Consider the following 24,139-nt stretch of genomic DNA (forward strand, 5'->3'; position numbering starts at 1 on the left):
TTTTTTTTTTTTTTTTTTGGTTTTTTTTTTTTGGTTTTTTTGAGACAGGGTCTCACTCTGTAGCCCAGGAACTCACAGTGATCTTCCTGCCTCAGTCTCCTGAGTGCTCGGATTACAGGCATGAGCCACCACGCCCAGCTATGTTTAACTCTTAATGTGTTAAAGGTACCTTTTCACCTGGTCACATCTTTGCAAATAGTCTCTTTCTTAAAATTTCCTTGTATTATACTAAATTAAAGTAGAACAACTGTTAATGTTGTGACATCAATGGGTACAACAGTGGTCTTAGGGAACTGTCTTTTAATACCAAATTCTAAAATTAGATAACATTTGAAGATCACAGGCATAAATGTTTGCTAGGGAGATAATGATCTGAATGACATGGTGGCATCATAATTACTCATATTATTGCTGATGGCAGCCTAAGATGAAGTGTATATGAAAGGAAATTGATTCAAAGATCAAGTGACTGTGGAACCTAGTTACTATGCCAACATTTTATAAATGATGGTAAAGATTATAGTGTTACTAATTTTGCTTGGTCACCCTAGACAAGCATATATGGGGGAAAGAAAATGAAAATCTATGATGTATATACAACTAAGAACAAAGGCATCTCTGAACTTCTGAAAGTCCCTTTCTTTCTGTAGTGTTAGGAAGACATGATCAAGGATTAAACCCAAATGTCTGATTTTAAGCCCAAGCGTTTAAATGCTATTTAAATGCTCAGCTCTGATAGTTCTTTTGAAGGTAAGAGTCTTGGGAAAGAAGTGCAAACCTGAGAGTAGACGTACTGACTGCTATAGTTTGGATCTGGAATAGTCTCCTAAGGGCCACATGATAAAGTCTGTGTCCCCAGGGATGGCTCTTAAGAGGTTGTGGAACACTAAGAAGTGGAGTCTTACGAGAAGGCTTCAAGTCATAAGAGACCTTGACAGGCACAGTGGGACCCAAACCTTTACCTCTTCTTCCCATTTGCTCCCTATTCATGATGTAAGTGGTTTTGCATCATCACTCACTCTTGTTACGATGTGAGACTACAGGCCCAAAGTAACAGATCTAACCAATTGTGGACTAGAAATTCTACAGCTGAGCCAAAACAAACCTTTTCTCTTTATAAGTTGACTATCACAGGTATCTTATTATAGTCACAGAAAGCTAACAGGGACACTTGTACAAAATTGAGAAGGCTCAGAACTCTCATCTTCCATATTTCCTTTGTAGGCAGGCAGCCCCTTTCAACCCAACCCAATGTGAGGGATTCTCTAGTTGTTAAGAATGGAATTTGGAGAAAGGAGCACAAGTCAGTGCCATTTCTCCTTAGCATCCACTCACTTCATGATCCTTTCATTAGCTCAGGCTCTGAAAACTAAATTCTAGACAGAGAGGCAAGGGCAAGATGTAAAGTTGAGTAGATAATATATACTGTATGCCAAAAGACTTGTGAGACTCTGACAGTCTAAAGTGGATTGTAAGTGTGTTAGATCAAGGGGACAAGAATGCCAAATTTATTATCATGAGTGCATTTTGGCTACTTAATACATTAGGTTAATAACTTTAATGGGAATGGCTTTAATAATCTACTAGGTTCATTAATTGAAAGTTGATAGTGGCACATAAGTCAAAATGCCGAAATATATCCAGTATTCTGCAAAGAAACTAAAAGCTCATGAAGATGGGAAAGTTTTAGAATATTTACACATTGAACCTACTTGGTCAAGCCACCTTTAAACATCCATGATCCCACTCGAAATCCTCTATTTAAAAAGCTGTTAAGAAATGTATTTATGAGGAGAAAACCGAAATCTTTGAAAAGACATGTGGTGATTGTTCTTTATATGCAGGAAATAATGACAAGACACTCTAATGAAAATAGTTCTCTGGTCCCCAAATGGATAGGACCCCTAAATAGTCAGGACCTGCAGCACTGAGGCAAGATGGTAAAGCTCTTACCACTATATGCCGAGCTCTGAATAGTAATGGATTTGTGGCAGTGTGGTCAGGGTACCCAAGATGGCCAAACTTAGGCTATTCTAGGCCTTCTGCTTGCTTTATATGTTATGAAACTCAAACATTCACAATAAATTTATGAACAACTAATCTGTGGTATATAACTTTCTGGCAAATTGCCAACTTTGTGTGCTGTCACATATGAGGTTGTAAAATTTCTCAGCATCACTCTTCATATTGCTAAGATAGGAAAGACATGTCAGACAACCCCACAGCTCCACATCTTTTTTCAGGGGTCTGCTGGAATTGCAAGTGAAACTTCTTGGCCTTGGCCAGTGGCAGAGAGTGGTAATAACTAATTGGTCAAAGATCCTTAAAACTAAGATAGGCAAAGTAGTATGGTGCTGCTTGATGTACGGAGGCAGAATGACATTCATCCGTGAGACAGAAACCTAGCTGTAGTCAATCAATCACAGCCTCTCGCCCCATTCCTAGATTTAAACCCACTCACAGGACCAAGGCTTGTTGACTAAGGAAGAGTTATCGCTGTGACAGAGGTCCCCACAACCTTAATACAAGTATGTAAAATCAATCTTTGCTTAAATTTTCTGTAGTGTGATCTACAGTCATTTACAAACGTGAATGTGGATTGAGGAACAAGGAATAACCAGGTAGACCAGAGGTTGCTAGGTAATGTACCTGCCTTCTGACTACACTTCAGAAACTAAAATGTCACCCTGGAACACAGGTCATAGGGGGAGCTGCCAGAGATCAGGGCACAGATGCATTTAAGGCTGAATTTTTCCCAGGATGTGTCCACTGGATCCCCTAGCCTGAAGAATACAAAATGGGAATGCTTACCAATCACATTTTCACTCTGACTCCCAGAAAGCATCAAGTGGAAGGTCCTTCCACTGTAATCGAGAGGTTATTGTGAATGTTGCTTGATCTGGGAAAGTGATTACATGCATATACCAACTTAGCTTGCCATCTCGGCAAGCACAAAAGCCAGGTAGGTCCTGGAGAACGACAGATTATACCAATTAGGTAATTGTATCAACTACTGAAAGTTTCCGATGTGTTATCTTCACAAATGAATTAATACACTTTCGCCAGCTGATTAGCAGCTATTGACTGGGCAAATGCTTTCTTTGCTTGATTTTCTCCATTCATCCAGTATATTATGAGGCCTAGTCAAATCTGTCTGTATTGTCTTCTGCTGTAATATTGTCTAGAGAAACATGTATTGTGTGTGTGTGTGTGTGTGTGTGTGTGTGTGTATTCATGCTGGGGATCAAACCCAAAACATCACACATATTAGGCAAGTACTCTACCATCAAGCCATATCCTCAACCCTTGAATCCTCTTGGTAGTTCTTAAAAGGTCACACTGGTCCTTTACATTATTAACATTTTTTCATTAAACTTGGTGAGCAAGAAGTGACTGTCAGGAACAGTAAAGGTCTGAGATATTTTTCCCACTTACAAGCTAGTTTCAGAAATGCTGCCTTTATTAGTCACAGAAAAAGCAGGAGTGGGGCTACCAGCATATACACTACCATGTATTTCTGTCCCCAAGTCTCACAGGGGCAATACAAAGGGCCTGTCATGAATGCCACACAAATGGTAGACTGCATTACAGAAAGGGACACGGCACTGGAGATTCGACTGTACTTACCTCAGTGTGCCTGGGCAAGTTCAGAACGTCATGCATGATAACAGCTCTCTTGAAAAGAGCCTGAAAAATGGTTCGGGTAGAACCAAGGTTTTGCATTCTTGGCAAAACCAGCAAGGATGTGGAGGCCCCATGGGGAGTTGTGTCTCTCCAAGCAGCAAGCACTCTAGATGCCACGAATAAAACAAATACAAGCCAGGTGGCAGGCAATAAATTGTGACAAAGTTCTGCAATATCAGTAACATTTTTAGGGATGCAATGGTCTCAAAAATTCCCTCTAAAGAAAGAAGCAGCTGCTGTGTTATCACTGAGATGAGCTCTTTCGACTTTGGAGGTCACCATTCGTGTACATCTCACCAAGTCACTTATCTGAAAAGCTGTCAGGCTGATTTTTTTATTGGGGCCCAGATCAAGCAAAGCCCTGCAGCAGGTCCACGTCACATATGCAGCTCTGCTACTCCTGCCATGTGGCATAGGCTTACAACTCCAAGACAGTCAGATATAGACCAGCTCTGGAAAGTCTCCATGTAAGTAAAAGTGCATGCAATTCCAGGTTTGAGAATAAGGGCATGTCTTTCCCTGTGGACAAGTATTTGTCATTTGAAAAGCAGATCCGAGTTTTTCTACTAGGTTACGGTAGATTCTAAATGCTTAATTGCAGGACAAGTGGCTGGCTATGTGATCCAAACCACCACTGGCCAACTATATTATTCAACGCAGGAACAGCTAAGTATGGCCTGAGGGTCATATCTGGTCCAGTAACTTTTTTTGTAGTTTTATTGGCATACAGCTGTGTCAATTCACTTACTACAGTGGCAGAATATTTGTGACAGAAATCATACTGCCTGCATGACCTAAAATATGCAGTGTTTCTTTACAAAGAAGTTTGCTGACCTGGGACCTAAAGGACCATAAAACTAGGGGCCTGGGATCTAGCTCAGTGGTTCCACCACCTGCCTCACAAGTGCAAGGGCCTGAGTTCAATGCCCGGTACCAAAAAACAAAACAAACAAACATAAAGGACCATCAAACTGGATTTAACAAGCAACATTCCATTATCAAACAGAAGGGACCTACAAATGCCCTAGGCTAAGCAATTGCTAAACATACAATCACTGCTAACGGAAGCCAGTGATAAATTCCCAATACAAATCCACTTTCTCCGGTGGGATCTGCTTACCTGTGATGTTGTTAACATTAAAACTTTTCTCTTCATGACAGAAACAGTATTTTGCCTCTTTTGGTTTGCCTCTTCCAGGTATTGATTGTGGTGACTAACCTCATTATCCCTAGGTTGTTCAGAAGCTCTATCTACAATCAATGACATTAGTGATGTTTTTCAAAATATGTCAGACATTCTTTGCTACTTTTTCTCTCTTCAAGAGTGGAAGGTTAATGTTTCCCTTCCATGTGGAATGAAATTACTGAATCACAATATAATGTGGCAGTTTTGAGAAGACTGAGCTTAAACGAGCTGCTCTGTCTGTATGAAGGGGTAGGGGAGAAGGAGGTGGGAGTGAACAGCTGCCGTATCGGAATCCATGCTTACCTGAACACCTAACCTAACCATAAATAATCAGCCTTGAATACTAGAGATCAAAAAACGCCAGTTCCAGCTCATACTTCCCTTAGCCGCCCTGACAGCCACACAGCAAGAGTGAAGTATCATCATCTGCATGACACTGCAAGACTGATCTCGTTTTCCATGCTGAGACTGCAACTGTAATCAACAGCTTGATTTCAACCTCAGGAAACATCTTGAGCCAAAACCACCAGCTATATGACTCCTAGATGTCTGCCATTCAGATCTGTGAGGTAATAAATACCTGTTGCTTAAAGCCATCTTTGGTATAAGCTGTCAGACATCAATAGACAAGTATCATATACAACACTGCCTACTGATCAGAAGACTTGTTTCCTAGAAAGGGGCTCAGGGCCATAGAATTTATCGGTCTTCTCTCAGAAGCGGCTTCCCTGATTAAACTGAAAATGGCCAACTGAAGACTGTTATGGGGTCCAAAGGAGCCCAAAACTTGCAAGGTTAGGGTACTGTCTTCTAGCACACAACTGATCTCTTAAGCCAGAAGTCACTTTTCCCACAGCCAGAATGTATGTTTCAGGGGGTCAGAGGTCAGACTGACCACTCATATTATATTGAATAAATCACTTCATTCATGGAATTTTTCTATATTTGATTTCAAAAAAACACGATTACTTCAAGAAAACCTCACCATGAATATATGAGTTTATATTAGACACTTAAAAATCACTGTGATACTTTATAAATTTAATATATAAAATATTTTAAAATAATATGTAATTTATGAGAAAAGTTTTTAAAATGTGTCCCAAGATAAATGGTTTTCCATTTGTTCATAGTCTTTGCCTTTAATTTTTAGAGGCATGCAGAGTACTGTTCCCATGCTGTGCAAATGTAACTCAATAAAACCTAGATATGTTTTTATTAGGACCAAAAAACTTGCTATTTATTTTAAATATCAAAATAACACAAGGAACTAATTCAATATACAAGACACTTCCTATTCTTCACAGAGAACTGAATTTTTCTATAAAGACATTTATACTTAAGAAACATGAGACAAATGAAATATCTATTAAAATCCACAAGATACTTTGACACAAAGTTGATAACAATGAATTTTGATATTTTAGAGTTTTCTTTGTAATTGTTTTTTAAAGTGTCCTTAATTAAAAACGAAAATTACGGTCTGAGATTGAAAGCAAGATCAAAAGCATTTCCGCTTTCTTTTGGTACTGGGGATCCAACTTGGGTCCTTGCGCTTGCAAGGAAGGCAGCAGAACCACTAGCTAAATCTCCAGCCCCAAAAGCATTTTCACTATAATGTACATCAGAAACCCCCTTAATCATAACATTTATTACACATCATGGAGCAGCTATATATCCAGCTTTGTGTCATTTTTTTTTGGCAGCCACACTCATCCACTGTAATCCTTTTATCTATAGGGATAAGAAATAGTCTGACTGCTAGAAAGAATAAAAATGTCATAATTACACCACAGTACATTGTCCGACTTTAATGCAAGCAGAAATATCAAGCAAAGAGGCTGAGTAATGATGAGATGGGTACATGCTCTTCAGAAAATGTTTCAGAATCTCCAACAGTAATGTAAGCACTGCAATTATTTTTTTAAAAATCTAATTTTAAAAAAAGAGGTTATGTTCATTGTTGTATAACCTTTATTGTCTGAGTATAATCCTTAATTTCTCTGTACTTCAATGGCTGCACAGAATAAATTTAAACTATCATGGGATTTTTCAAGAGTCATAGAATTAAGATCAATACACAGCAAGTTGAAAACAAGAAGAGTAAGCAAATCTAAGGACTCTATTAAAACCATCTTTTTCTCATATTTTACACACTCTAATCCTGTTATTTCTATTGTATTAATGCTACAGCACAAAGCATGCTAATATTGTAGGGATAAAGTATCTTAAGTAAAAATATTTTAGAGGAAATAAGGAGGATGCCCAAAATAACATTACAGACTATACTGAGGGAAATGTGTTAAAGGGGGTGGGGTAGGATTTATGGAATTGTGTGGAGTTCCCGGAAAGTGTTTAGAAAATTATTCTCACACTCTCCATTATTTACTCTAATTGTGAGTAAGATATACCACAGTACTACTTAGTTTTGGAAATGCTACTACTTATTCCTTATTAAAGAATAGTTTCAGTCATTTTAAATTTGCAGTAGATCTTGAACTATGACTGTTTAAAGGTCCTGGATTTTTCTGAGTTGATTGAGTTATATGTTGGTTGCGATGCTGCTGCTGCAAATGAGAGACTCATCTCAAACGAGCTCTTTTTGTTCAGTTTTAGGTGAGCTGACGTGAGAAGTCACTCTGTGCAGATCTGGACAGTTACAGTAACTGGTTATGAGAGAGAGAGAGAGAGAGGGACTACTCATTTTATTTTGTCAGATCTAATTAAAGCATCTAGGGACAGGCCCAATAGTGGCTTCACATAACTACAAAGGCCACAATAAGGTATTTAAAAAATGATAATATAAATCATAAAACCAAATCTTCCTAATACTTCGTGCCAATTTTCCTATATAAACAAAGAGCAACCTAAAAAAATTACTGCCCAACCAGCAGGCAACATGAACATAAGACCCATAACCAAAACAAAAGAAACCCAAACCCCAAACAAAACATTTATTAACAAGTACAATCTAACTTCAAGTCTAATCAACTTTGAAAAGGCACAAAGAAAGATGACACAAAAGGACACTGTCAAAGAGCTAACGTTCAAAATCTGACTTCATCAGTAACATACTGGAGTGATATGGTGGGAAGAAAATCTGAGACTATAAACATATCAATTACATTGCTTTTTTGCAACTGCAGGGTAAAAGGCAATAAATGATATTTAATTATGTATTAACCCTTACCTAACATTTTACACTTACTCTACAAAGATGTCTGACACTTTTTAAAGTTAACAGAAAATTACTACTGTACTTATTTCACGACCTACCATCACTTTAGTAAAGCACCAATTTAAAACTTTTCATTTTGCTACTCCTCTTTGCTCAGTGATAAATGTCAAGATCATTTAAAAGTATGCAAAGATCACTTGCTACCTTCATAGTTGTTGGTTTTATCTTGCTGGTATGAGGAAGAAAACCTAACAGTAAGTGGTATTTTAGGCTGTAAAAAATAGGTTGGGTTTCTTATAAAAATAACTTCAACTTGACCTAAAAAAATTCTAAGGCAAAAATTATTTTGACAATGTAGTGTGAAAAATAAGCTTACGGCTTAGCATTTAATAGTGTTCATTAAAAAACATAACATTCAATTAAATCGAGGAAAACAGTATTCTTAGTACAATTGGTTTGTCAGTCTATTCCCAGAGTATTTTCTTCTCCTCTTATTTTTATACATACAAACAAACACAAACATTCAATACTTAAATCTTAGTATTTAAGCTAATGATTTTTTAAAAATCCATTATCCTAGGACTTCAACTGTGCTTCTTTGGACAAATATTTATTCAAACAACAAAGAATTTAAATTCTTTTAAATGGTTTAATACCTACTAAAAATCTTTGGTGCATTTAAGTCAAAACTGATTAGGTTAATAAATTTCTGCACTTGATAAGTTATTCAATTTACAGATTAAGTGCTAACTGCTATCTACTAAAAATTAATTTAAAATAATAAATTAGGCTCATAAAATAAAAAATTCTCAATGAGGCTAAACTTGAGAGGTTAAAAATTTTAAGTATAGTTACAAAATAAATGGATTTTTAAAGTTATAGAAAGATCCACTAAAAACCTCATTTTATACTTTTTGTGCCAACTTTAAAAGTTTATATACATTCAGTTTGCCCAAATCCATCAGGCGTTCCCAATCTAAAAGATGCCATACATTTTTAGAAATTATAGGCAGCAGATTTATACTCTTCTTGGTGTTCTCTCCGCCCACTCCTTCCCTAGGAAGTCTATCACCGACCTCTAAGACCGGGTTAGGAAGTGAGGGAATGCAGTGCCTGGCACACGGTGAGCATCCTTCAATGCTCTCTCTCTTCTTCCCTTCCTGCCAGCTCTGCTGCTCTGACCACACGAGCTTCAACAGGCCCTTTAAACCTCAGTATCGGAGTCTTTCCATCTGAAGCAGGAATATGTCAGGTTCTGTTTCACATATGGTCATGAGGTTCAGATGAAATAACATGTGAAGGCATTTTAGAAAACAGGAAACCACTACTGAAGCTGAAATTACCTAAAAGAACTAAATACAATTACACACATGTATTCACTTTACATAAGAGATGTGTTCCAGAAAAGTTCTGTGTAAACCAATTCCTACAGTTAAATCTTATATTTAAAGCATTAGAATATTATTATTAAAAGAACCCTAAATACCTTCAAAACACAGTATTCTTTTCAATGTAAAAATTCAATATTCCCTTTTTCTGCCACCAAATATACAATATACTGCACACACACACACACACACCATTTGCCTTTGCGTAAGTCCAAATTTTTCAGTATTAGCTTATACATAAGGCAGAGTATATGTTTAGATATGATTTGTTTCACTATAGTAAGATTTTTAGTTAAAATCTTGTCAGTATTTATGATAAAAATCACAAAGATGTATCTTTTGCAGTCAATTTTAAGAACAGACTAACAGTACCTCCTATAATCAAGCTCAATCATGTAAGTACCCCCAGATATTACATTTCCACACAAAGTACATAAGAATGCTTTAAAAAGAAAAAAACAGTACAGTAATTATGACTACTGGTCCTAAGATAATTACAAGCAAACCTTTGTAAATAAGGCAAAACTCAGGTTGGTTTTATTATTTATATCAGCTACTTTGGTTAACTGCCTCAATTCTCAACATTTTTATTTCTTTTATCATCATAATTATGGCAAATGTTCCTATAAAGTACCTTCATTTCTTAAGTGCTTTAACAGTTTCCACTATTACTAACTGGTTAAATTTTACTCACTGAAAGTTCATTATTTTATTTGTGATTTTTTTTCACAAGGGCCAGGCCAGGCATTATAGTTTACACACACAAAAAAGTGCTTAAAGCAATTAAAAGTGTAAACAAAACTGAAAGAGAACTTTTAAAATTGCTACTGTCCAGTCCTTTATATACAAATAGCATGTTAATAGTAAATCAACCCTGCCTAGACTATCCTCAAGCACCCTTCTAGGAGACATTATGCTAGTTTAAGTTTAAACTGACTTGAAAATATGGAAAGTGCACACCTTTAAAAGTATCTTACCATTCTGACCTTCCTTAATTAAATTTAATCAGTGAGGTGTTGCTGTAATTACTATTTCCTTTCAACAAGTCCATGACTTTTGTCTCATACAAAAATAAGAATCAAGGATAATTATAGGTATTAAGCTTATATGAAAGCAAAAATAAAGATCTGGATTGGATGTAAATCTGTACATAAGTAGTAGTTCCATCCAATTAAACAACATTAGGTTAAATTAGGTGCAAATATCACAATCTGTTTGGCACTTTTTCTAACAATTATACATAAAACATGTAGGTTCTGTTTCCCAGTTTCAATTAGAAAAATTAAATAAAACATAGAATAGCACGTTAAAATAAGTGGCATTAGTTCTAACTGCCCGTTACTCAGTGAGATGAAGATACATGCTGTGATATATTATTAATGTTTCTGAAATAAACGATAAAGTACAAAAAGTGAACTTACCTCGAAGATATCTAGTTAAAGATGGCATATTTTCCTTTCAACACATTTTCAACTTGTATAATTCAACATTTAAACCTATAGTTGCCACTTGTTATTCATAGTAACTGAAGTATAAGCAAAATTTACTTATCTGAATTATCACTTCAACCCTAAATTTCTTTTAACATGCTAATCTTGTTAGCTTTCGGGCTTTGAGTTTGTCTAAATTCGAAAGGAGAATGATAACCTAAAATTATGGATAGATGTCAAAACAACACAGAAATACTCCTAACTTTCTTATTTTATCAAATTCCTAATTTCAATTTTAAAAATCTGGATGAAATAATAAATCTTAATTTAGGATAAAGAACAATTGTAATTATCAGTATATTTTTCATATTCCTTCTTAATGGTTACATGACCCTTAAACTTATTTGTAAGATGAGAAAAAGAAAAAAGGAGACTAAAGAATAAAAATTTCCACTGATCATTAAAAAGAAAAAAACATACTGTCACCAGCTAATAATTCTGAAAAGTTTAAGAACCATTAAAAATTAGCAGGAATTTTAAAAATCACAAAAACATTTACTTTAAATATGATGCCAAAATGTGTCCAAATATCCATATGTTCAGTTAACATTTTTCTTGGTTTGAAATTGTTCTAAGGACTTGAGAAACCAGAGGAAATTAAAAAAACAAAAACAATAGCAACTCTACTAATTTAAAAGCCACTAGCTTTTGTCTACCATTAGCATACAACCATCAAAAAGTTTGTGGAATGTTTTCTCATGGATGATGTTCATTCGCAGAAATGTTTTGAACAGCAGTAGTGTTATCAAGACCCAGCAATGTTCCAAGGTAAGACTGCTCTCGAGGATCTAGCATTTGTTCAGGTCGGACTGGATGAACTATATTTGCAGGCTGAGGAGTAAGAGTATATTTTTCCAGAAAAGCTAAGTCAGCCGCGCGTGGATAATCCGTGGGCTGTGGCTGTGGTGACAGGATCTCATGAGAGGACGGTGGGAGTGCAGCCGTATGTTGGACCAGATCACTTGGAGCATCAGGCATCTGAACTGGAACCAGTGTCACTGGAACACACACTTCAGCAGACACATTCTGTAATATAGTCTTGGCTTCTGACTGATAAACTTTGGGCTGGTCCAAATACTGTTTTGTTTCTGTTTGAAAGATTTTATCATCAGATGAGTATTCCACTGGCAAAGACACAAGTTTTTCATCAGATGTACTGAGAGGATCATCAGGAGACTTAATTCCATGAACGTGGTCAATATGGTATTTTAGCTTGTCTTTTCGCTTAAATGTTGCATTACAGTGCTGACAGTTGAAAGGTCGGGCATCAGAATGAATAACTAGGTGTTTTGTTAAAGTTTTTTTAATTCTAAAAGACTGATTGCAAATTTGACACTTGTATGGTTTTTCACCTGCATGAACAAAAATGAAATTAAAATATAAACTCAATCTATTTGATGATTTAACAGTAAATATTCCACATGTATACTTAACAAAAACTTAGTAAGAGTAAGAATATTGTATGCTACCACAAAATGGATAGTCCAGTAGACTGATAAAGAATGAGTTAAATAAACATCAAAAAGATTGCTTTATCTGGTGTGAAAAAGTAAAATAGTACTCAAGACCCTATTAGCAATGGGAAACAGGAAGAAAAGGACTAAAGGTGTGGGGACAGTGAGAAGGGAAGGGGAATAAGGGAAAGGGAAAAAAATATGAGAAAATGTAAAAATGCAATTAAAGTGTTTGTAGGTGGGGAGGGGAGGAGGGGATAAAGGGAGAGTGGGGACAAGAGGAAAAAATGAGAACCAAGACCTGGCATGTAAAGGTACAAGATCCCAGTAATGAATGTAACTGTACTGTCTACATAGAATGTACCAATAAATGCAATTTAAATAAAAAAAAAAGATGGCTCGAAATCTGGCTATTCCATTCACTACCCAAACCTTGAGCAAACTACCCAACTTCTAAGTCTAATTTCTTTACTTGTAACCTGAAAATAACTATAGTACTTAAATGAGAGAGTGATACAACAGTGATTAGCACTATACCTAACACACAAGTAAGTACTTGATAAACTTTAGCTATTGTTAGAATAACTTCCTTTATCCCCTCTGTAGCACACAAAATGTTGTTAATCTGAGACATCTGACTTCCTTCTACCCAAGGAGAATAAAAACCAAAACAGCAACTCTGTGTAACCTGGTTCCTTGGCTCAGAATGATCCATTCACAATGACCTCATATTCAGCTTGAGGTCAAAATAAGGAAAGTTGACTGGGAGAAACAATAAAGAAGCTGGATCAGTATTTAATTTCTCCTGAGTCAGAGTCTCACACTATCATTTTATTTTACTCTTTTATATAAAACATTAAATAATCTTATGTTAGCTAATGTGATAGGCAGAATAATGGCCCCTCAAAGATGTGCACATTCTAATTCATGGAAGCTGTGAATATATTACTTTATATGATAAAAAAGACCACGGATATGATTAAGGTTAAGATCTTGAAAATCAGAGATTGATTGGATTATCTATCTTTTTGAGACAAGACTCTCAAAAACTAGTTAACAAATGAAGATAATAGGTCAGGGGGATGGATTATGAGACCTCAATCCCCCAAACTGGTGCATTGAAAATGGAAAGAGAGAAGGAGGACCCAAGGGATATGGTGACCACTAAACTATGAAAAGTTCTCAGCTTACTAATGGTAGGAAAACTAGAATCTTCAAAAACTGAATTTCGCTAATAACCTCAGTAAGTGACAGATCCTTCCCTGGACACCTCACTCAGGAAGACATACAACCCAACCAACACCTAGACTTTAGCCTAAGGCCAGACTTTTGGCATGTACAGCTGTAAAACCATAAATTTGTAGTAGTCAAACTGCTAAGTTTATGGTTGTTACAGCAGCAAATGAAAATGAATATACGCAGATATAAGAATACTGCAAAGTTATACATAGTAATACAAAGTCATATCTTAAAAATCAAAGATTATATATTGTTACATAGATTTGCTGATATCATTATCTTTTTCATTTCTCCATTTAAAACATCATCAATTCTAGAAAATTAAGGGATAATTACATCTTCAAATTGAAACTACTTTTAAATTTGTCATGGAATACTTGGTAGCCCATTGGAACTTTTAAATCTGACTGACAGAATTTATACAGACTGGCATGCTGGGTCCCTAGTACTACGAATTTCTACTGTTTCTGTACTAAATGCATCACTGATGTTGCTAGAGCAGAAGAAAAACATGAAGTCACTTCATATAAGAAGCGACATTTCTTAAGGTATTTGTAACTATACATAGCATACAGTGAACTTGACCCTTGATTTTACCTTGAATGCCTAAAATGAAAAATATTAAAAATCTCATAGTGTAAAAAAAAAAAACCTTAAACTTCCCAAGTGTAAGAACTATGAAGTTCTTTGTATCAATCTCTGACTTTAATACTTGGATACAAGGAGCCAATTCTTCTTGAAAATAAGAAACATTACTATAACATGGATAACATCACAAAAATGCATCATTTACTTTTAAAGATAAAAAATATTACTTTTAAGTGTTTTCCTTTGGCATAATTCTAGCCATGATGGCTCCTTTGAGTGTCTTAATGAAAAAGCTTTTATAAACACAAACCATTTTCCTCCTTTTTAAAATTTAGAGTCTTATTGGTTCTAGTGTGTGATTAATACTTTTAAAAAACTGAGTCTCAGACAGATATGTCCTTTTGAGAAGTTTCTATTATCACTGTATCAGTAGAAAAACAACTTAGGCTTCTAAAAAGACAAAACGCCATAAGGAAAATGTTTATATTATAAGAAGTATAAAGCAAGCTTAGAGTGTTTAAGGACAAGTAGAAAAAGTCAATACAGTACTATGAATCTGATGAAAGGAAAAATACAGAAGAAACATTATTTTTTCAGTAGGACTTTCTATAGTCAAATTATCTATTTAATAATAATTTACCCAAGTTTAGGGTATCTCAAGATTATAAGTCAGAGACATAAGGCAACCAAGGAAAGGTGCTAGCCAGGGCCTAAAGGAAGGAAACTATTCAGAGCAGAAAGGCTGGCCGGGGAATGGGGCTTGGTGCTAGGGCACTTGTCTGGCGTGTCCAAGGCTCTACGTTCCATGTGCCAGTGGGAGGGGGCTAATGAAACTAACAGCACTAGATGTAGAGAGGTGAACTACTTCTCATCTAAGCCGTTATGAATTTAAAATGTCATCCACAGGTCTAGCTATCTCTAGATATTAAAATTTAGCACTTAAAAATGTAACTTCAGGGGCTTTTATTATAACATGATAAAACAGTTTATATCACACAACGTATCTAGGGTAAAAACAAAAAAAAAGGGTTAAAACCAAAAAAATCTGTTAACAGGAACAAAAACCAACCAGGTCAGCCAGAGCCCAAGGGGGAAAAATTCTGCAGCCAGGGAAGAATGGCAGGACTCCCTTGTGTCAGTGAACGTTCACTCAGTGAACATGGAACACAGGGCGAGCTGCAGCTGGGGCTTGGGAAATGTCAATGGGACAGGAAGATGAAACTAGGTCTTGAGGTGCCAGAAGCCTGACAAGGAAAAATAAGGGAGAAATTAACCAAAATATCTGTTATTTGCTAATTGCTAAGATGAACATTTGCTGGGTGAAACAGCTGGAAACCAGGGTCTCAGAAACTAAATGGCTGCCAAGTATTTCAGAAATCCCAATGATAGTCGGGAGACAAGAGATTGGAATTCAGGTAAATAAGAACAAAGAATATTTGCTGTTTCTTATGTAGAAGGAAAACAATTCTAGGTGAAAAATAGTAATGTAAGGAGGAGCAAACAGTAATGGGTAAATCCATGATTAAATGTTAAATGATACTACTTATTTAAAACAAAAAGATTGCAGGGCTCCATTGCTCATAAATGTGATCCTAGATACTCGGAAGTTAAGGCAGCAATCACAAGTTTAAGGCGAGCTTGGGCAACTTAGCAAGATGTTGTCTCAAATAAGAAAAAAAGTGGGGAAGGGTGTGTGCTCAGTAGTAGAGCACTCAATCAACAGTACACTGAAAATAATAACGACATATGCTTTAAAATGAATGCGAAATTGTAAAATTAAAATATGTAGTATATAAAAGAGAAAGGGGTGCTATAAATTGCACTGTCAGAGAAGTGAATAACTTAAATTATTTTATCATTTCTACAAGATGAAGTGGCTCTAAGCTAAGGGTACACATTGTTAACCACTAAGAGAATAATGAAAACATATTTAACAAGCTGACCTGAGGGGACAATGGATAAGAAAACAATTATAAAGAAAGTGAAAACTATAAAGAAAGTGAAAACTAAAGTATCAAGGAATAGATGTCACAAACAGCATGACAGATTTAAGCCTAAATAAGAAATCAGAGACAATTTACATGAATCAAATATTCCAATTAAAAGTTAGTTATCCAAAAACAACAAAACAAAAAACACCAAAATGGGCCGGGGATTTAGCTCAGCGGTTCGGTGGCCTGCCTTGCAAGTGCAAGGACCTGAATTCAAATCTTAGTACCAAAAAAAAAAAGTTAGTTATTATGTACAACTGATAATAAAATAAAGTCATCCATTTAAATGCATGTCCTTGGAAGACTTAGGAGAGTGGAAAAAAAAAAAACACATGATTCAACTGTATCAAAAAAGTATGCTGGTGGGCTGGGGATGCAGCTCAGTGGCATCACGTCTGCCTTGCAAACCTGCAAGGTCCTGAGTTTGATCCCCAGGGCATGTGTGTCTCTGTGTGTACTGGTTTATCTCATTATAAAGAGGGTATTTTAGTATGATAAAATGACCTTTGGACAGAAGGAAATAACAAGCTGTACATATCCAATAACACAGCCACAAAATGTATAAAGCAAAAAATAGAAGAAACCAAAAGGGAAAATAAACAATCTATAATGATGATTTGGTTAAGAGATTTTAGCATAGATCTCTCAGTAATTTATAGAATAAGTAAAAAAAAGTAAGAATGTAGAATGTTGAAAAACTGTTCTGCAGAGTAAAGCTATGCTAGAAATCAATGATATAGCATGCTTAGAAAATTCCTTAAATATTTAGAAATTGAGTAATATAAAAAAACATGAATGAGAGAAAAAACTCAAATAGATATTAGAATATATTTTAATTGAATTAAACTGGGAATGTGAACTTGAGGTATGGAATATACCCAGAGCAGTATAAAGAGTAACATATCTTTAAACTACAAATAGTAAAATATAAAATGGTAAAATTTAAAAATTTAGGTTATCTATATAAAGAGGCTAAGGCAAGACAGAAATTACACCGAAAGAAAAGGAATTAAAATGAAAAAAGCAGAAACAAAAAATTAAAAAAAGAAAAATCAGCAACAGCTACTGTTTATTTGAAAAGATTAATATAATCAATAAATCCCCAGAAAGAAAAGATAAATTACTAATAACAAGAATAAAGAAAGTTTTTCATTAAAGGTACTATAATTATCAGCCAGGCGTGGTTGTGCACGCCTGTAATCCCAGCACTCAGGAGGCTGAGGCCGGAGGATCGCTGTGAGTTCGAGACCAGCCTGGGCTACATAGTGAGTTCCAGGTCAGTCTCGACTACATAGTGAGACACTGTCTCAAACCCCCGCCCAATCTTTCATTTAACTTTTCTCTTACTTAAATTCCCAAAGAGTAGCAAGATAGGTTGGAAAGAAAATTTACTCTGTAGCTAGGTAAATCTGATTTTAAACTATAGTTTTAAGTATCAAAGAAATTCACTGAGCTGTTCATTACAGCCTGCACACTTCAGGTGTAATACTTCAATAAAAGTAGCTTACAAAGACAATTCACCTTAAATTAAAAAAAAATCAACGAAGGCTTTAAAATCAACTCAATTTGATGTCAGCTTTATGTTAATTTTAACTAATGTATTATATTTCAACAAACTACTGAAAAAAACATAGAACCATGCTGGGGATTTAGCTCAGTGGTTGTGCCTCGCAAGCACAAGGACCTGAGTTCAATCCCTGGTACCAAAAAAATAAAAAAGTAAAAAACAAACCACTACTCTGAGGATTACACAAACAAAACACACAGGCAAGATAATTCAAGTGTAGAAAAAAAATCTTACACTTCCTAAGCGATCTATTATATTATACTTTGGGTGCAGAAAGGATATAATAACAGAACAGAAAACCTAGTTAAGGGGATTCCAAAATATGAGAATTGAGCAGCACATGCAGCACACTAAGGCTATACTGACTACAGGAAACAATGAGAACAAAATTACTCAGAGGTAATGATGGTTCAATGCCCTTGATCACTTCCTAGATAAACCGTTCTATAAAATTATTACTTAATTTTACTCTGTATCAACATTTATCAATTTTCCTTCTGGATTAAGAAATTCAGCAACTCTCTTCTGGATCAGGTCATTCTATCCAACAGACATTAAAGTCTCATTCTGTAGAAAGTGAATAAGCTAATAGTTTGGTTAATATATTTATGATGAAATATACAGAATACCTATAATTCTCATACACGGACAAAATTGAGTTTGTTGATCTATACATCTTAAAAATGAACCTGGGCACAGCAGTCTTGCAACAGCCACTGTGTGAAGTCTTAATATTTTAGGAGTTGGCAAACTGTATATTACAAGCAAACTTCAGTTTTCCACCTGTACTGCATTTGTCAATAGTTTTATTGGATGGAATACAGCTCATTGTTCATAGGTTGTCTATGTTGATTTCATGCAACAGCAGCAGATCAAGCCCCTGACTGAGACTGGTTCACACAGTCCAAAATATTTACTATCTGGCCCTTTACAAATGTTTGCTGACCCGTGCTTTAGACTATTTCTCTTCGTTCTGTAACAATAGTCTGTCTTATTCTATACTAGAGCTAATTACTCTCAGTTTTCTGAGTTTTCAAAGAGCACAAAGATTTATCTCTAATTCCAATTATGTGTGATACATCCAGAGATGTAAATCTATATATAAACAAATACATACATAAATATATATATTTTTATATAAATATTTTTTTCTTTGGTTTTTTCAGACAGGGTCTCACTATCAGGCCTTAAACTCACTATGTAGCCCAGGCTGACCTCAAACTCATCACGACCTTTCTGCCTCAGCTCCTGAGTGCAGGGACTATAGGAATTCAGCAGGAATTCTATATTGTTATTGGTCACAAATCAATTGTAGTATAACAAATAAATGTTTTCAAAAATTTTAATGCCATTTAATCAACATTATTAAATAACTCCTCTAGAATAATTCCTGAAATATTATAATTCTTAAATCATCAATGGTCTCAAATTAACTTCCTATGAGTCTGTCATCTCTTTCCACTTGTAAGTTGTTAGGCTCCTACTTTTAAATGATGTGGAAAATAGCGCTTAGTTTGCTCATTTTATACTTCCACATATGTGCACCAAATTACAACTTTTTCATTTGGAGAAAGGTATAATTTTGCTTTTAATAACTGTACTGCATCGATAATAAATTTTTATAAGATCCTAATGAGATAATTGACAATGTGGAATAGGAAGAAAAGGGCTAAAGGTGTAGGGAAAGTGGGAAGGGTAGGGGAAAGGGAATAAGGGGAAAGAAAAAAAATATGAGAAAATGAAGAAAGGGAAATGAAGTGTTTGTAAAGGGGGAGGGGAGGAGGGGTGAAGGGAGGGCAGGGACAAGGGGAGAAATGAGAACCAGGACCTGTCACGTAAAGGTACAAGGTCCTAATAATGAATGTAACTGTACTGTATACTTAAAATGTACCAATAAATTCAATGAGGAAAAAAAAATTTTTTTAAATAATAAATTTTTACTGTAACTCTTTGGTACTTTAAATTGAGAAATTCAGTTATTTGACATTTTAATATTTGTGAAATCAATAATGTTCACCCTCTGAATAGCAGCTTATAAAATCCAAAGTGAATATAAAACAAAGCACTTATAACTGTACAAGAAAGGTTCTTTCTTTAAAAAAGAAATTTTTGAAAACTGTTAATTTATATGTGAAGGCAAAAAAGACTAAGACAAAAATCCAACATAGTCTATGTTTCAAAACGTAATTGCTTTCCAGAAAGGGAAAAAAGGGAAGAGTTAGTGAAAATTTCTGGAATGTATTCAACATTAATTACCTATAAATCATGACTGGCTGTGCCAAAGGACAACTATAAATGGTGACTTGGTAAATGACAAAAAGGGCACATCTGCATTACGCTTTTAAAAGAGAAGAATAAACAAGAAACAGAAAATTAAAACCTAGGAAAGGCCTTCAGAAAACGAAATAAAGAACAGCTGGAGGGCCGGGGGTTTAGCTCAGCGGTTCGGTAGCCTGCCTCGCAAGGGCAAGGACCCGAGTTCAATCCCTGGTACCAAAAAAAAAAAAAAAAAAAAAAACAATTGGAAAACACTCAGAAAAGCAGAAAATAAGTACTAGAAATTTAGTAAATTCCCTATGTAGAAACAGTTTCCAAATTCTAAAAAGTGATACTCAAAGCTACTGCAACTTTCCGGCAATACTGAGAGGGAGCCCAGAGTCTTCCCACGGAGCTACTTCCCCTACAGTCCCACCCCTCTATTTTTGAGACAAGGTCTTTTTAAGCTATTGGGATGCTGAAGCTAGCCTGAGTTTGTGAGTCTCCTGCCTCAGCCTCCAGGGTAGCTGGGATTTCAGGTGCGAGCCACCGTGCCCAGCATGAGAACAAATCTTTTTGCTTTGTTTTGGTACTGGGAATTGAATTTAGGACGCTGTGCTTGCCAGGCATGCGCGGTGCCACTGAGCTAAATTCCCAGCCCTTGAGTACAAATCTTAACAGTGAAAAATATTCATCCAAGAACAACATATATGGACACATTTTACTCCTGAATAATTATACAAAACTTTTATAAAATACTGAAAGAGTTTTACCTGAATGTGTCCGAAAATGCATTTCCAGACTTGATTTTCCTTTAAAAATTTTCTTACAAACATCACATTGATGAAATGTTGCTTTATATCTAAGAAAACAAATATTTTATTTTTCAATATAACTTTAATAACAATGAAAATAATTTACATCTTTATACACAACTGTATATATAATTACGTTACTAAGGCATAGAACTCTGAAGAAACACGAATATGTTAAGTATCAATATTGCCTCTTAATTCTTCCTCTTCCTGTTATAGACATCAACCAAATCTATAAAAAGATATCTTTAAATGTTTAACTGCTTCAAACTGCTGAGCTTTTATTATTATCAGCCATGAAATATATAAAAGACAGTTATAGGGACAAAACAGATCAACAGTGGGCCAAAGAGGAAAGGAAGTGCTGGCTACCCAAGTAGCACTAAAAGCAGCAGCAGAATTCTTGCAGTGGTAGAACTCTTCTACATTTCCATGGTGGCCATTGTAAGTGTAAAACTACATGCTAAAAAGACTAAATTCGATCTATATAAATAGATACTATGGACGATTAAAAAGAAATTGCAATAATTTCAAAATCAACATTCACAAAAGAGCTGATACTGCTCTGCAGAAAAAAAAAATCATGATAAAGGCCCTAAAGAAACTAGGTACAGAAAGATCATATTTTAACACAATGAAAGTTATCTATATGATAAACCTATAGCCACCATCATACTAAGTGGAGAAAAACTGAAAGCATCTCCTCTAAAACTAGGAATGAGAATAGGATATCTTTTGTTTCCATTTCTATTCAATATAGCACTTGAAATTTCAGCTAGAGCAATTAGGCAAGAAAAAAGGATGCAAAGAGAACAAAGTTAAGTTATTCTGATTTGTAGATGAGATGATCCTATACTTAAAAGACCCTAAAGACGCAAGCAAAACTTTTAGATATGATAAACAAATTCATCAAAATAGCAGAAAATGAAAATAAAAATTAATAGCTTTTCTATACACCAATAATGTGCTACTCACTAAGAAAAAAATCTAAAAAACATTCCATTCAGAATAGTTTAAAAAAAAAGAAATATCTAAAAATTAATATGACCAAAAGTATTAAGCCCTCAATAATGAAAACTACAGAATACTGAAGAAAGAACAGGAAGAAGACAATACAAAATGGAAAGACCATCTATGTTCAAGGACTGGCAGAATTAACATTGTTAAAATGGACACATTACTGAAAGCAGTCTATGGATTCAATGAAAAGACCTAGGTATAAGATCTGAAACTCTGAAACTGCTAGACTAAAACATGGGAGAAAACACATGAAGTGACTGGCACAGACAAAGACTGAGATTGCATTAAATTAAAAAGTATCTGTACAGCAGAGTAAACAATGAACAGACCAATGAGACAACTACAGAATGGGAGAAAATCTTTCTTAGCTATTCTTCCAACAGAGGATCAGTACAGAACAATAACAAGATCTAAACAGGGCCAGGGATTTGGCTCAGTGGTTCCACCACCTGCTTCAAAAGCGTAAGGTCCCGAGTTTGAGCCCCAGTACAAAACAACAACAACAAAAAAAAACAAAACAAAACGAAAAACAAACAAAACAAAACCAAAAACAAACAATATCTAAACAAGTAAAATACTTTTACTCCAAAAGAACAAATATTCTAATAAAAAAAGCAAATGAACTCAACAAACACTTTAAAAAATATATACATAGCCAATAATGACATGAAAAAATGTTCAACATTTTTGATTGTCAGAGAATGACATATCAAAATTATACTGAGATTTCATCCCATCCCCATTTGAGCGGCTATCAACAGAATATAAAAAACAATATCTGTTGGCCAATATGTGTATGGGAAAAATGAATCCTTACACACTGTTGGTGGGAATGTAAATTACTAGTGTTACTATGGAAATCAGTAGGAAGTTTTCTCAAAAAACTAAAAATGAAATTACCACATGATCTAGCTATACCACTCCTTGATATATATCTATGTTTACTGCAGCACAATCCACAATGGCCAAGGTATGAAATCAGTCCAAGGACCCTTCAATGAAGGAATGGATAAAGAAAATGCTACACAAACACATACGCACATACACACACACACACATGCACACACACAAAATGGAGCATTATTCAGCCATAAAGACAAAACAGTGTCTTTTGCAGGAAAATAGAGAGCATAACAATAACTAAAATAGATGCAGAAAGACAAGTTTCATGTTTCCCCAAATATGTGGAATTTAGAAAAACAGGTGACATAAAAATAGGAGGGAGACTATTAGACAAGATGAAGGGGATTGAGGGAGGGGAAAAGGTGAGCAAGGGAGGGTAACGGGGAGACGTCTATGATCAAAATGTTATATGAAAATTCCAAAATGAAACCTGATATTTTGTAAATTTCATATGCATTAATAAAAACACACATAGGAAAAAAGTTGATATTGTTCTCATCAACTCACTTCTCAACAGGTATTTAATATTTGAACTTAGGAATAAAATAACACCTAAATAAAAAGGAAATATTAGTCCTCTGTTTTTATTATAAATAGAATACATAAAGTGAATTAGTAAGCAACAGTGTAGTGTTAAAGAAGTACTTCTGAGTTAATCTCAAATTCAAACTTTAATTGTAAGGACTATGATATATGCTTTTAGACAAAAAACAATGTCTACCACATCCTACTCTTTAAGTGAAAACAAGTAGGAAAAATATGCTTTTAGTTCTGTAAAGTGCTACGGAAACTAGAGAAAGAGTTAACCCATCCCCAATTAAACAAAACAAACAAAAAAGTTGTAAATTTTCTCCACTAGATACTCAGCCAATGTACTAAATTTAAGAAATTTTGCTTTTCCACTTACTTTTGCCACACTTTTTCTCCAAGGTGCACACTTTTGTAATGAACAGTGAGATGATCCCTCCGACCAAAACATTTTCCACATTCTTCACACTGATGAGCCTTTTCACCTAAAAATAAAGACCCAAATATTTTGATTATAGTAGGCATTTTAGTTTTTTTTTTTTCAACAAAAACAAAGGACCAAACTGGAACATCATATAGCGGCAAATACACCAGGTAAGTAAAGCTATTTTTTATATTCTAGGCTATTCTCTTTATGTTCCTTATTTAGGTATCTTTCCTTTAAGAATCTAGGCTTAATTTCATAGATGTAAATCTTTTCCCTACTGGCAAAAAATTAGTGGCCTTCTCCTGCAGACATCCAATCTTACCTTTCAATGTAACAAAGTAAGATAAATGAAATCACTTCAAAATTCAGGATTTTTTTTAGAACTGTATATCTGGACATGAAATACTTCAAATAAACATTGATCG

The 24,139-nt window shown here is 35.0% G+C and overlaps 2 protein-coding genes across 3 annotated transcripts in view; both read right to left on the reverse strand.

The window, feature by feature from the left end:
• The window catches only part of Aspm (assembly factor for spindle microtubules), a 54,391-nt gene extending 50,668 nt beyond the window's left edge, over nt 1–3,723 (reverse strand). The window contains exon 1 of the mRNA XM_010635414.1: nt 3,628–3,723. Within this exon, the coding sequence (XP_010633716.1) occupies nt 3,628–3,723 (96 nt within the window). The remainder of the gene's footprint in view (nt 1–3,627) is intronic.
• A 7,618-nt stretch (nt 3,724–11,341) lies between these two features.
• Zbtb41 (zinc finger and BTB domain containing 41) overlaps nt 11,342–24,139 on the reverse strand; it is a 32,675-nt gene continuing 19,877 nt past the window's right edge. For both annotated transcript variants that reach the window (XM_010635405.2, XM_033762146.1), the window contains exons 9-11: nt 23,667–23,772; nt 20,795–20,883; nt 11,342–12,278 (exon numbers count right to left, since the gene is read on the reverse strand). In XM_010635405.2, coding sequence (XP_010633707.1) covers nt 11,623–12,278; nt 20,795–20,883; nt 23,667–23,772 — 851 coding nt within the window. In that variant the 3' untranslated portion in view covers nt 11,342–11,622. The remainder of the gene's footprint in view (nt 12,279–20,794; nt 20,884–23,666; nt 23,773–24,139) is intronic.

The sequence above is a fragment of the Fukomys damarensis genome, unplaced genomic scaffold, assembly GCF_012274545.1.
Source record: "Fukomys damarensis isolate Sample0158 unplaced genomic scaffold, DMR_v1.0_HiC HiC_scaffold_11, whole genome shotgun sequence".
Taxonomy (NCBI): domain Eukaryota; kingdom Metazoa; phylum Chordata; class Mammalia; order Rodentia; family Bathyergidae; genus Fukomys; species Fukomys damarensis.